Consider the following 12,229-nt stretch of genomic DNA (forward strand, 5'->3'; position numbering starts at 1 on the left):
CATTATTCAGTGAAAGTGAGAGCTGATTCTTTGAAAAGATAAACAGGATTGATTAACCTTTCACCAGACTCATCAAGAAAAAAAGAGAAAGAAGAGAATTTAAAATGGACATTGCAGAAATACAAAGGATTTATAAGAGACTACTCCAAACAATTATATATGAAAAGTTTGGAAAGGATAAAAAAACAGATAAATTCCCAGATACATAGAATCCTCCAAGATTAAACCAGAAAGAAATAGAAAACCTGAAAAGACACACCAGTAATATATATATATATATATATATATATAATTTAAAAAAAAGAAATTCCCAAAAAACAAAAGTCCAGGACCTGATGGCTTCAAAGGTGAATGTTACCAAACATTTAAAGAAGATTTAATATTTATCCTCCCTAAACTATTCCAAAACATTGAAGATCAGGGAATATTTACAAATGTATACATGATACCTAAACTGACAAATCAAAAAAAAAAAAAAGATAATTACAGGTCAATATCCCTGATGAACATAGATGCAAAATCCTCAATAAAATATTAGCAAATCAAATTCAATAATACATTAAAAAGATCATATACCCTGATCAGGTGAAATTTATTCCAGCAAAGCAAAGATGGTTTGATATTAGCAAATCAAAAAATATGATATACCACGTTAACAAAGCAAAGCATAAAGTCATGTGATCATCTCAATACATGCAGAAGAAGTATTTGACAAAATTTAACATCCATTATGATAAAAATTCTCAACAAAGTGAATGTAGAGGGAACATACCTCAAAATAACACATATATGACTCAATGGTTAAAAGCTCAAAGCTTTTAATCTAAGATCAGGAACAAGATAGGGGTGCCTAGTCTCACTTTTATTCACATGGTACTGGGAGTCCTAGCCTCAGGAATCAGGTAATAGAAAAAAGTAAGACATCCAAATTAGTTAAGAAGAAGTAAATCTGTCACTATTTGCAGATGACATACTATAAATAAAGAGTCCTAAAGATTCAACCAGGAAACTATTAGAATTATTAAAAAACTCATTAAAATTTCAGGATGCAAAATTAATATACAGAAATCAGATGTCTTTCTTTTTTTTTTTTTTTAGATTTTATTTATTTATTTATTTGACAGTGACATAGCAAGAGAGGGAACACAAGCAGGGGAAGTGGGAGAAGGAGAAGCAGGCTTCCTGTTGAGCAGGAAACATGATGTGGGGCTTGATCCCAGGATCCTGGGATCATGACCTGAGCCAAAGGCAGACACTTAACTACTGAGCCATCCAGGCATCCCAATCAGTTAATAATGAACTACCAGAAAGAGAAATTAAGAAAACAAACCCAGGGCACGAGGGTGGCTCAGTGGGTTAAGCCACTGCCTTCGGCCTAGGTTATGATCCTGGGGTCCTGGGATTGAATCCCACATCAGGCTTCCTGCTCTGTGGAAGCCTGCTTCTCCCTCTGCCTGCCTCTCCCCCTGCTTGTGTTCCCTCTCTCGCTGTCAAATAAATAAATAAAACCTTTTTAAAAAATCTGAAAGAAAGAAAGAAAGAAAGAAAGAAAGAAAGAAAGCAAGCCCAGAGGTTCCTGGACTCTTGACTTTGGGTCAGGTCATGATCTCAGAGTTCTGGGGTCAAGAACAACAGCAGGCTCTGTGCTCAGTACAGAGTCTGCTTAAGGCTCTCTGTCCCTCTCCCTTTGCCCCTCCTCCACTCGTGCAACTCTCTCTCTCAAATAAATAGATAAATATTTTTAAAAAGAAAAGAAAAGAATCCCACTTACAATCCCAATTACAATCAAAAGGAATAAAATATCTAAGAATAAATTTAACCAATGAGGTAAAAGAACCAATACTCTGAAAACGATAAGATATTGATCAAGGAAATTGAAGATAGTATAAATAAATGGAAAGATATAACATGCTTATGGATTAGAAGAAATAATATTTTTTTTTTTTTTTTTTTTTTTTTAAAACCATGTTTATTCTAATTGTTGAAATCCTTAAGATGAACTGGATGCCGCAACAGCTGCCCTCTTGGGCTTAGGTGTTGTTCCTTCACGGAATCCATGCCTGAATCTGCGGTATACAATTTTTAGGTGCCTCATGCGACCGGTCCCAGTGGTGTTCCGTCTTTTAGCCTTGGCACTCCAGTTATACTTTCTCTTGCGCTTGGCAGGGTAGCCGCACTTGCCACACGTGGACTTCTGAAGGTGGTAGGCCTTCGAGCCACAGCGGCGGCACAACGTGTGCGTCTTATTGCAACGCTTTCCAAACGATGACGTCCCCTTCGTCATCTTGTTTCCGCCATACCACTCAAAGTAATCTACACATTCAATGTAATCTCTATTGAAAGACTAATGGCATTTTTCACAGAACTAGAACAAATAATCTGAATTTTTTATTTATTTTCAGCATAACAGTACTCATTATTTTTGCACCACATCCAGTGCTCCATGCAATCCATGCCCTCTATAATACCCACCACCTGGTACCCCAACCTCCCACCCCTCGCCCCTTCAAAACCTTCAGATTGTTTTTCAGAGTCCATAGTCTCTCATGATTCACCTCCCCTTCCAATTTCCCCCAACTCCCTTCTCCTCTCTAACTCCCCATGTCCTCCATGCTATTTGTTATGCTCCACAAATAAGTGAAACCATATGATAATTGACTCTCTCTGCTTGACTTACTTTACTCAGCATAATCTCTTCCAGTCCCATCCATGTTGCTACAAAAGTTGGGTATTCATCCTTTCTGATGGAGGCATAATACTCCATAGTGTATATGGACCACATCTTCCTTATCCATTCATCTGTTGAAGGGCATCTTGGTTCCTTCCATAGTTTGGTGACGGTGGCCATTGCTGCTATAAACATTGGGGTACAGATGGCCCTTCTTTTCACGACATCTGTATCTTTGGGGTAAATACCCAGTAGTGCAATTGCAGGGTAATAGGGAAGCTTTATTTTTAATTTCTTGAGGAATCTCCACACTCTTTTCTTCTCCAAAGAGGCTGCACCAACTTGCATTCCCACCAACAGTGTAAGAGGCTCCCCCTTTCTCCACATCCTCTCCAACACATGTTGTTTTCTGTCTTGCTAATTTTGGCCATTCTAACTGGTGTAAGGTGATATTTCAATGTGGTTTTAATTTGAATCTCCCTGATGGCTAGTGATGATGAACATTTTTTCATGTGTCTGATAGCCATTTGTAAGTCTTCATTGGAGAAGTGTCTGTTCATATCTTCTTCCCATTTTTAAAATGTCTATACTGCCTAGAGCAATCTATACTTTTAATGCCATTCCGATAAAAATTCCACCAGTATTCTTCAAAGTGCTGGAGCAAATAATCCAAAAATTTGCATGGAACCAGAAGAGACCCCGAATAGCTAAGGAAATGTTGAAAAACAAAAACAAAACTGGGGGCATCACGTTACCTGATTTCAAGCTTTTCTACAAAGCTGTGATCACCAAGACAGCACGGTACTGGCATAAAAACAGACCCATAGACCAGTGGAACAGAGTAGAGAGCCCAGATAAGGACCTTCAACTCTTTAGTCAAATAATCTTCGACAAAGCAGGAAAAAATATACAGTGGAAAAAAGACAGTCTCTTCAATAAATGGTGCTGGGAAAACTGGGCAACTATATGTAGAAGAATGAAACTCGACCATTCTCTTACACCGTACATAAAGATAAACTCAAAGTGGATAAAAGACCTCAACATGAGACAGGAATCCATCAGAATCCTAGAGGAGAACATAGGCAGTAACCTATTCGATATCAGCCACAGCAACTTCTTTCAAGATAGGTCTCCAAAGGCAAAGGAAACAAAAGTGAAAATAAACTTTTGGGACTTCATAAAAATCAAAAGCTTCTGCACAGCAAAGGAAACAGTCAAGAAAACAAAGAGGCAACCCACAGAATGGGAGAAGATATTTGCAAATGACAGTACAGACAAAAGGTTGATATCCAGGATCTATAAAGAACTCCTCAAACTCAACACACACAAAGCAGACAATCATATCAAAAAATGGGTAGAAGATATGAATCTGAAATTTTTTATAGAACCATGAAAGACCCCAAATAGCCAAAGCAATCTTGAGAAAGAAGAACAATGATGGAAATATCACACTCTGCAACTTCAAACTCTACTACAAAGTGATAGCAATTAAAACTTATGGTGCTAAAAATAAAATAAAATAAAATAAAAAACAAACTTATGGTGCTGATACAAAAACAGATACAGAGATCAATGAAATGGAATAGGGATACCAGAAACAATCTCACATTTAGATGTTCAATTAATATACAACAAAGACAGTAATAATAGAATGGTATAAATAAAAAACAGTCTCTTCAATAAATGGTGTTAGGGAAACTGGACAGCTATATGCAAAAAGAATGAAACTGGATCACTGTCTTATACTATATATAAAAATAAACACAAAATGGATTAAAGATCTAAATGTAAGACTCCGAACCATTAAACTCCTCAAAGAAAACACAGACAGTAAACTTTTAGACATCAGTCTGAACAATATTTTTTAGATCTCAGGCAAGGAAAACAAAGGCAAAAATTTTAAAAAAATGGGACTACATCAAACTAAAAAGCAAGAAAAACCACCAACAAAATGAATAGGCAACCAATAGAATGGTAGAAAATTTTTGTAAATCATACATCTGGTATGGGTTTAATATCCAAAATATATAAGAAACTCATACAACTCAATGACAAAGTAACACATAGCCCAATTAAAAAATGGGCAAAGCAACTTGAATAGACATTTTTCTAAAGAAGACAGGGTGTCAACAGGTACATGAAAAACTTCTCAACCTTACTAATCATCAGGGGAATGCAAATCAAAACTACAATGAGGTAACACCTCACACTTGACAGCATAGCTAGTACCAAAAACAAGAAATAAGATGTGTTGGTGAGGATGTGGAGAAAAATGAACCATGTGCATTATTGGTGGGATGTAAATTGGAGCATCCAGTATGGAAAACAGTATGGAGGTCCTCAAAGAATTAAAGATGGAACTATCATAAGATCCAGTAATCCCACTTTTGGGTATTTATCCAAAGAAAACAAAAACGCTAATTTGAAAAAATACACGCACTCCCCCCCCCATTCATTGCAGTATTATTTACAATAGCCAAGATATGGAAGCAACCTAAGTATATATTAGATAAATATGAATGCAGTATCTACACATGAATAGATAAAGAAGATGCAGTATATTCACAAGATGGAGTATTACACATCCAAGAAAAAGAACAAAATTTTGTCATTTACAGCACAGATGAGCCTAGATGATATTAAGCTAAATGAAATGACTCAGACCCAGAAAGACAAATACTGTATTACTTTAATTATATGTGGAATCTAAAAAACAAAAGACAAAACAGAATACATACTGACTCATAAAGACAGAGAACAAACTGTTGGTTGTCAGAGGAAAGGCCAGAAAAGGGATGGGTGAAATAGGTGAAAGGGATTAAGAGGTGCGTGCTTCAATTTATAAAACAAGTCAAAAGGTTATATTATAAAGCATAGGAAATGTGGCCAATATCATTGAAATAATATTGCATGGTGACAAATGGTAACTAGACTTTTCATGATGATCCTTTTGTACTGTATATAAATGCTGACTCACTATGCTATAAACCTGAAAGGGATACAATACTGTACATCAACTATACTTCATTTGAAAAAAGGAAAAGATATCCACATCCTAATTCCTAGAACCTATAAATGGTACTTGATACAGTAAAAAAGAAAAAAAAAATACATGTATTAGCAAATGTTACTAAGTTGCAGATACTGAGATCTGAGAAGAGACCCTGGATGATCAAGATGGGCTTTTATGTGTGTATTCTTATAAGAGACAGGTAGAAGGAGATGGAGCACACACAGGAGAGAGAAGATAGTGAGTGAGTCTGACTAAGCAGAGAAAGACTTAAAGATGCTATATGCTGTGGACCACAAAGTTGGAGGAAAGGGCCATGAGCTCAACTATGGCTCACAAGATAGAAGTCATGCACCTCTAGATGCTGGAAAAGGCAAGGTGGTGGATTTTTCTGTAAGGTCTCTGGGGGTAGTTTTGACCAGTGAAACCAATATCAGACTTCTGTCTTCCAGAACTCTAATAGAATGAATTTGTATTTTTTAAGCCACTCAATTTGTGGCACTTTGTTACGGCAGCCCTAGGAGATTAATGAAGAAGACATTCCCAGAATGAGGGAAAAGGCGGGGCTGGAACACAGAGGACAAGCTAGGGTTTAAAAAACAAACAAGGGTCTGGGCAGTTGGGGGTGTGTGAGCAGGAATGAGAGACAGGCGAAGGAGGGGAGGAAGTGAACTTTGGGAGTTGTCTGCACAAGGAGTCAGTAGGAGAAAAAACAGGTTAAAAGTAGTTGTTGAAGACCTAAAAAGAAAGCCAACGCAGATGAAATTTTTCATGAAGGATCAGATCATGAAGCTTTAAAAATAAGCAAAAACAAAACAAAGAATAAAGAATAAGAATAAGAATAAAGAACAAAGAATAAAAACTTAAAAATAAGCAAAAACAAAACAAAGAATAAAGAACAAAGAACAAAGAATAAAAGCTGTCAGAGGATCCAGCAGGGTGGAAAGCTGGTGGACATTCCTAGAAATATTCACACAATACCATTCAAAGTAGCTGAGGCTGGAGGGTATTATGCTGAGCAAAATAAGTCAGTCAGAGAAAGTCAATTATCATATAGTTTCACTCATATGTGGAATATAAGAAACAGTGCAGAGGATCATAGGGGAAGGGAGAGAAAACAAATCAAAGTAATCAGGAAGGCAGACAAACCATGAGAGACTCTTAACTATAGGAAAGGGAGGTGGATGGGGGAATGGGGTAATTGGGTGATGGGCATTAAAGAGGTCATGTGAATGTGATGAGCACTAGGTGGTACCCACAACTGACAGATTATTAAACTCTACATCTGAAACTAATGTTGTTGGCTAACTGAATTAAAATAAAGAAAAGTAGCTAAGGCTAAGGAAAGTATCTGCTTTTGGAAGTAGGAAATACCACAGGATTGCCACCTGACATTTCAGAAGGATTTTCTGAGTGCTAGAAATTGGTTCTTTTTAGCTGTCAACTATCAATATATTTGATACTTGCAAATAACAAGAGGTATTTTTAAAATTAAAAGTGATTAAGTAGAATTCGTGCTTTTCAGGAATCAATTTTTAGTGAATTTGAGCCCACTTTGAGGTTTTAAAAACAAGATTCAGCAAGTAAAATAGGTTCAGGAAGCCTAAACAATTTTCTTCATTTATTATTATTATTATTATTACTATTTTATTATTATTATTACTTTTACTGTTTTAGATTAGATTTTTCACTCTATTTATTTTAGAACATGTGATAGTCAACTTTACAGCCAGCTGGAGGTGATAACTGAAACAAAAATTTCACTTGTATGTCATTTAGTTTGAGCCAAGAATTCACCTTTTTCCACAGAAATTTTATTATGAATAATGGTTGAGGTACCCAAGCCAGTACCCTCAAATCTTAACACACATATTGTAGGATAAAAGTGAGCTGATGTAACATAGCCTCAAGCTGGGGACCCTGTGATCCCTGAATACACTTGAGCCCCTGGCCTAAAACTCTCTTAATCCTTGATGGAAATTCCACACCATCTGAGTAGGAAGCACTGTCCCCATAAAGACTAGAGGACAAAAGTGTTGATTCAGGGCCATTCAAAACCACCACTGCAATACAGTAGAGTTCTAAGATGGAATCTTCTAATAAAGCAAATACAGCAAATCCCTGGGGGCTCAGCAGGGCTCTGGCTGCAGTCATTCTATCAATGGCCAGGGGCTGGTATCATAAGGAAGGAGGAACCCTTCCAGGAAACCTCCTGGAAGCAAGGAGGGGTTCACCATCAGAGATGTTCATAGTCCAGGCTGCATATGAAGTGTTCTTAGGGGCTGAAGTTGAAGTACCTTCCTCCCACTGCTGTGTGCATGGATTCAGGGCCTCTGCCAGGGGCTAGGTCTTTCTTTGATTATAGCTCTTGCTGGGCAGCCCCTGCTGTACTCCAGTAAAACTATTTCCTCCTTCTACTACTCCTTCTTCTACTACTACTCAGGGTAGGGTTGGGTAACTGCCGGCTCCTGGGTGTTTCATCACTTGTTTTCCCTTGAACGTACTCACACTTTCATACTAGTGTCTAGTCATTTCATTAGCGTTTCTTCATTTAAACCCCTTAGGTTGACATATGTTTCCAGCTGGGGCCATTCATAACCAAATGTTAAAGGGCTGATATTCACGGTCTTCATCCTCCATCTTCCACCAGCCCATCAGAGAGAACCCCAGAACACCCCTTCTCTCCCACCTCCTAAATGGGAGATACTCTTCAATGCCTAAGAAAGGTTGCTCTGAGCCAGGTAGCTAGGAACAGAGAGAATGGGAAGAAGCTGGGAAGGGAGAGAAGTGCTGTCATGGAATTTCATTTGTAGAACGAAATAGTATCAGAATATGGTAGGAGTGGGTGAAAAAGGAAAGGACATTTTGGGGGGCTTGCTGTAGACTCTGAAGCTAGATACCCTCTGTGAATTTTTAGAAAACCATAGCTGAGTCTCCACTTATCTCGGCTGTTGATCTGTTCTGTTGTCTTAACACTTTGATCTCTGAGTAAATCATAGGGACTTGAGATGTGTCCAGAGTTCATTTTGAGAATGGCATCATTCTCCCTCTCTGGAAGAGAAGAGTTTTTCTGGATAAAATTATGTTTCTCAAAGCCCCTTGCCCCCTTTCAACTCTCTACCCCTCTGTCCCCAAGAAAAGAGCACACTTAGATTTCGATTGTAGCAACTGACACTTCCTCATAGTAACCCTTTCTGAATGAATGGAGTGTAAGGTTAGAGGCCTGTTTTCCAGCAAGGTCCACGGGTTCTAAATGCCATACTTGCACTATTAGTTGGCCAGACTGCCCTGATATTTAGCTGACACAAACTGAAAACATTCACATCACTAGGCATCTCCTCCAGCATCACCTTGGGTTTAATTTCAGGCTCATCCATCACTCAGTGCTTTTTTCAATGCTTGATTTTTGATGTCCATCAAGAAGGATCTTATTCATTTGCTCCCTTACGCAGCTGTTTCCAAGGCTTTTGCCGTTATGGTTTCCTTATTCTAGGACTCCAGATGGCATCCTAACATTATCAACATCTGATGACTAAGTAATTTTTGCTATTCCTTAATGCCTTTTTGGCCCTCTCTTATTTTTACAGTCACACATTTTTCTTATTGTCAGTTGATTTATATTTTTATGTTACAAGCACAACTTTGGAGCTGAAAATGACATGAAAGCTCATCGCTTGACCATTCCACCTACCCTCCTGAATTAGCATCAGAAAAACAGAGTCTCTGGAGCACCTGGGTGGCTCAGTCATTAACCATCTGCTTTCAGCTCAGGTCATGATCCCAGGGTCCTGGGATTGAGCCCCGCAACTGGCTCCCTGCTTGGAGGGAAGCCTGCTTCTCCTTCTCTACTCCCCCTGCTTGTGTTCCCCCTCTCACTGTGTCTCTGTCAAATAAATAAATAAAAATCTTAAAAAAAAAAAGAAAAGAAAACAGAGTCTCAGACTAGTTAAATGATTTTCCCCAGATAAGACAATTATTCAAAAATTCAATGCTAGAACCTATTCTTCCTATGTCTCAGACCAACATTAAAAATTACCTTTCTGGGGGCACCTGGGTGGCTCAGTGGGTTAAAGCCTCTGCCTTCGGCTCAAGTCATGATCCCAGGGTCCTGGGATTGAGCCCCGCATCGGGCTCTCTGCTCAGCGGGGAGCCTGCTTCCCTCTCTCTCTCTCTGCCTGACTCTCTGCCTGCTTGTGATCTCTGTCTGTCAAATGAATAAATAAATAAATAAATAAATAAATAAATAAATAAATAATCTTTTAAAAAAATTACCTTTCTGATATAGGATTTTTTTTTCTTCTTTCAGAGTTTGCCTTATTGTACCTGCATTTATGCCTTTAACAATACAAACAACAACAGCACAAAACCTGGGTATTAACCCTCTGGGAGTTTGTTTTGTATTCAGGACATTTACTATGATCTTTTCATTTTCCATGAACTGTATTTAGAGTAAAAATAAACAGATTTCTACACCTTGTCTCACCTGTCACAAATAGAAGTCAGAGATCAAGGAAGTGATGGATTTGGGAACCAAAACAGGCAGGATACCTCAAATGTGTTCTGAGAGTTTCAGTAAACAAGTCAGTCTGTAGAAATTTATTGTGCAGCTATGAGAGAGCAGCTCGGTGCAGCAAGTGCAGAAGAACTGCTATAGGTGACAGGGATAGGATGCATTTTCTACAGTTCAGTCTTCCACAAGCTTAGAGTCTAAAAAAAACCTGAGTGTTAATTCCATCAACTTGAGACCCAAAAGGACAAAAAACACATGCACACACAAGCTTATAAGTGTAATAAATGAACTAAATATATGTGAGGGATGAGAGTTTGTTTCTTAAAAAAAGCCCAAGTGTTAATTCTATCAATTTGAGACCCAAAAGGACAAAAAAGCACATGCATACATAGGCTTATAAATGTAATAAATGTGACTAAATATATATGAGAGATGAGAATTTATTTTAAATCCTATAAAGAGAGATTAAAGAGACACAATGACAAGATAGTTAATATCTAGTTGTGTATATATTATGGATATGTAAATAGATGGATAACAGATGGATATAATATGGATATGTAAATATTTTGGATATGTAAATCTATGTAGATCTGTATTTTTTTCATTTTATTTTATTTTATTTCTTTTCAGTGTTCCAAAATTCATTGTTGTGCACCTGCATTTCTTGACTCTTTTTGACACTGTTTTTATTTTTAAAGATTTATTTATTTATTTTGGAGAGAGAATGAAAGCGTGTGTGTGTGTGTGTGTGTGTGTGTGTGTGTGAGAGAGAGAGAGAGAGAGAGAGAGAGAGGGAGAGAGTAGGGGATGGGGAGGGGCAGAGGAAGAGGAAGAGAGAATCCTCAAGCAGATTCCCCACTGAGCGTGGAATCTAATGCAAGGTAGGATCCCAGGACCCTGAAATCAAGACCTGAGTTGAAATCAAGAGTCAGCCACTTAACCAACCAAGCCACCCAGGAGCCCCAGACCATGGAGGCGGTACTTGGATCTTTTCTGACCAGTTCTGGACCCTAATTCTTCTGCATTTCACCCTGCCTTATCAGAACATTATGAGTCAGGTTCCGATCCCTGTGTTTTGCTCTCTTTTGGATATGGCACCCAAATAACTTCCAAGTGCCTACCTGGATTTTTGGATAGAGTACTACTAAATAATAGAGGCATCAGACAAGCTTTTGTCAACACAATGATTTATTATTACACTCTTATCTGAGAGTACTTCTACCCCAAACACAGGCAAGAGCAGGAACTCCAAAGGATTGAGCCTTGATAGTAATTCCACACATCTTTGTCACCTCTTGCTCAATTTTTAATAAGTGTCTATTTGCAAGGCTGCCTCTATGTTGTACTAGTGAAGACACATTTTTTAGCTTCCCCAGATCTACCCTCCATACTACTAGTTCTCCATTTTTGCTCTGGAAGGCTCTCTGGATGGATACATGACTAAGCTCCCTTGTCTTCCAGTTCCTAGTTGATTCAGCCAATGGACAGTCAGCAGATCAGAGAAGAACGGGAGTGATGTTAGGATACGTTTTTCCCCTAGGTCCATTCCTACAGGGTTGGTTTGGGTTGATGAGTCCTTTGATAAAGTTCACTGTCCTTCTCAAGACACTCCTGTCTATAAATTCTCTCCATATGTTCATATGCTTTCCAATAACCTCCCCCTCCTCTCAGCCTTTTGAGACTAGGGGTGGTTACATTTCCATGAATACTAGTTTTGAGCTACTGTGCTATCTCTTGAGCTATGCCTCCTGCTCATACTGCTGTTAAATAGTGTCTTATTAAATTTACCTCAAATTATCCTAATTTGAGTACATCATCACTTTTTCACTATGGGCCCAGCTAATATACCTCTCTTAAGCTATCCTAGCCCTTGTACAAGAAGTAATTGTTTCACTTATTTTTCAGTTTTCACAAATACTCAGAAACTTTAGAGAAAATCTTTATGCTCGATAGCTTTAGGTGAGAACTTGTGAATTTCTTTTTCTGCTGTTAAATTCTCTTGGCAGAGAAATAACTCTGTAGAAATAACTCCACTATG

General features: G+C 38.1%; 1 protein-coding gene across 1 annotated transcript; it reads right to left on the reverse strand.

The window, feature by feature from the left end:
- Positions 1-1,935: 1,935 nt before the first annotated feature.
- LOC131807653 (large ribosomal subunit protein eL37-like) lies at positions 1,936-2,302 on the reverse strand. The gene has a single exon (XM_059133205.1). It carries the CDS (start codon positions 2,282-2,284, stop codon positions 1,991-1,993), a length of 294 nt encoding a protein of 97 aa, XP_058989188.1. The 5' UTR covers positions 2,285-2,302; the 3' UTR covers positions 1,936-1,990.
- Positions 2,303-12,229: the final 9,927 nt, after the last annotated feature.

Source organism: Mustela lutreola, chromosome 9 (assembly GCF_030435805.1).
Source record: "Mustela lutreola isolate mMusLut2 chromosome 9, mMusLut2.pri, whole genome shotgun sequence".
Classification (NCBI taxonomy): Eukaryota; Metazoa; Chordata; class Mammalia; order Carnivora; family Mustelidae; genus Mustela; species Mustela lutreola.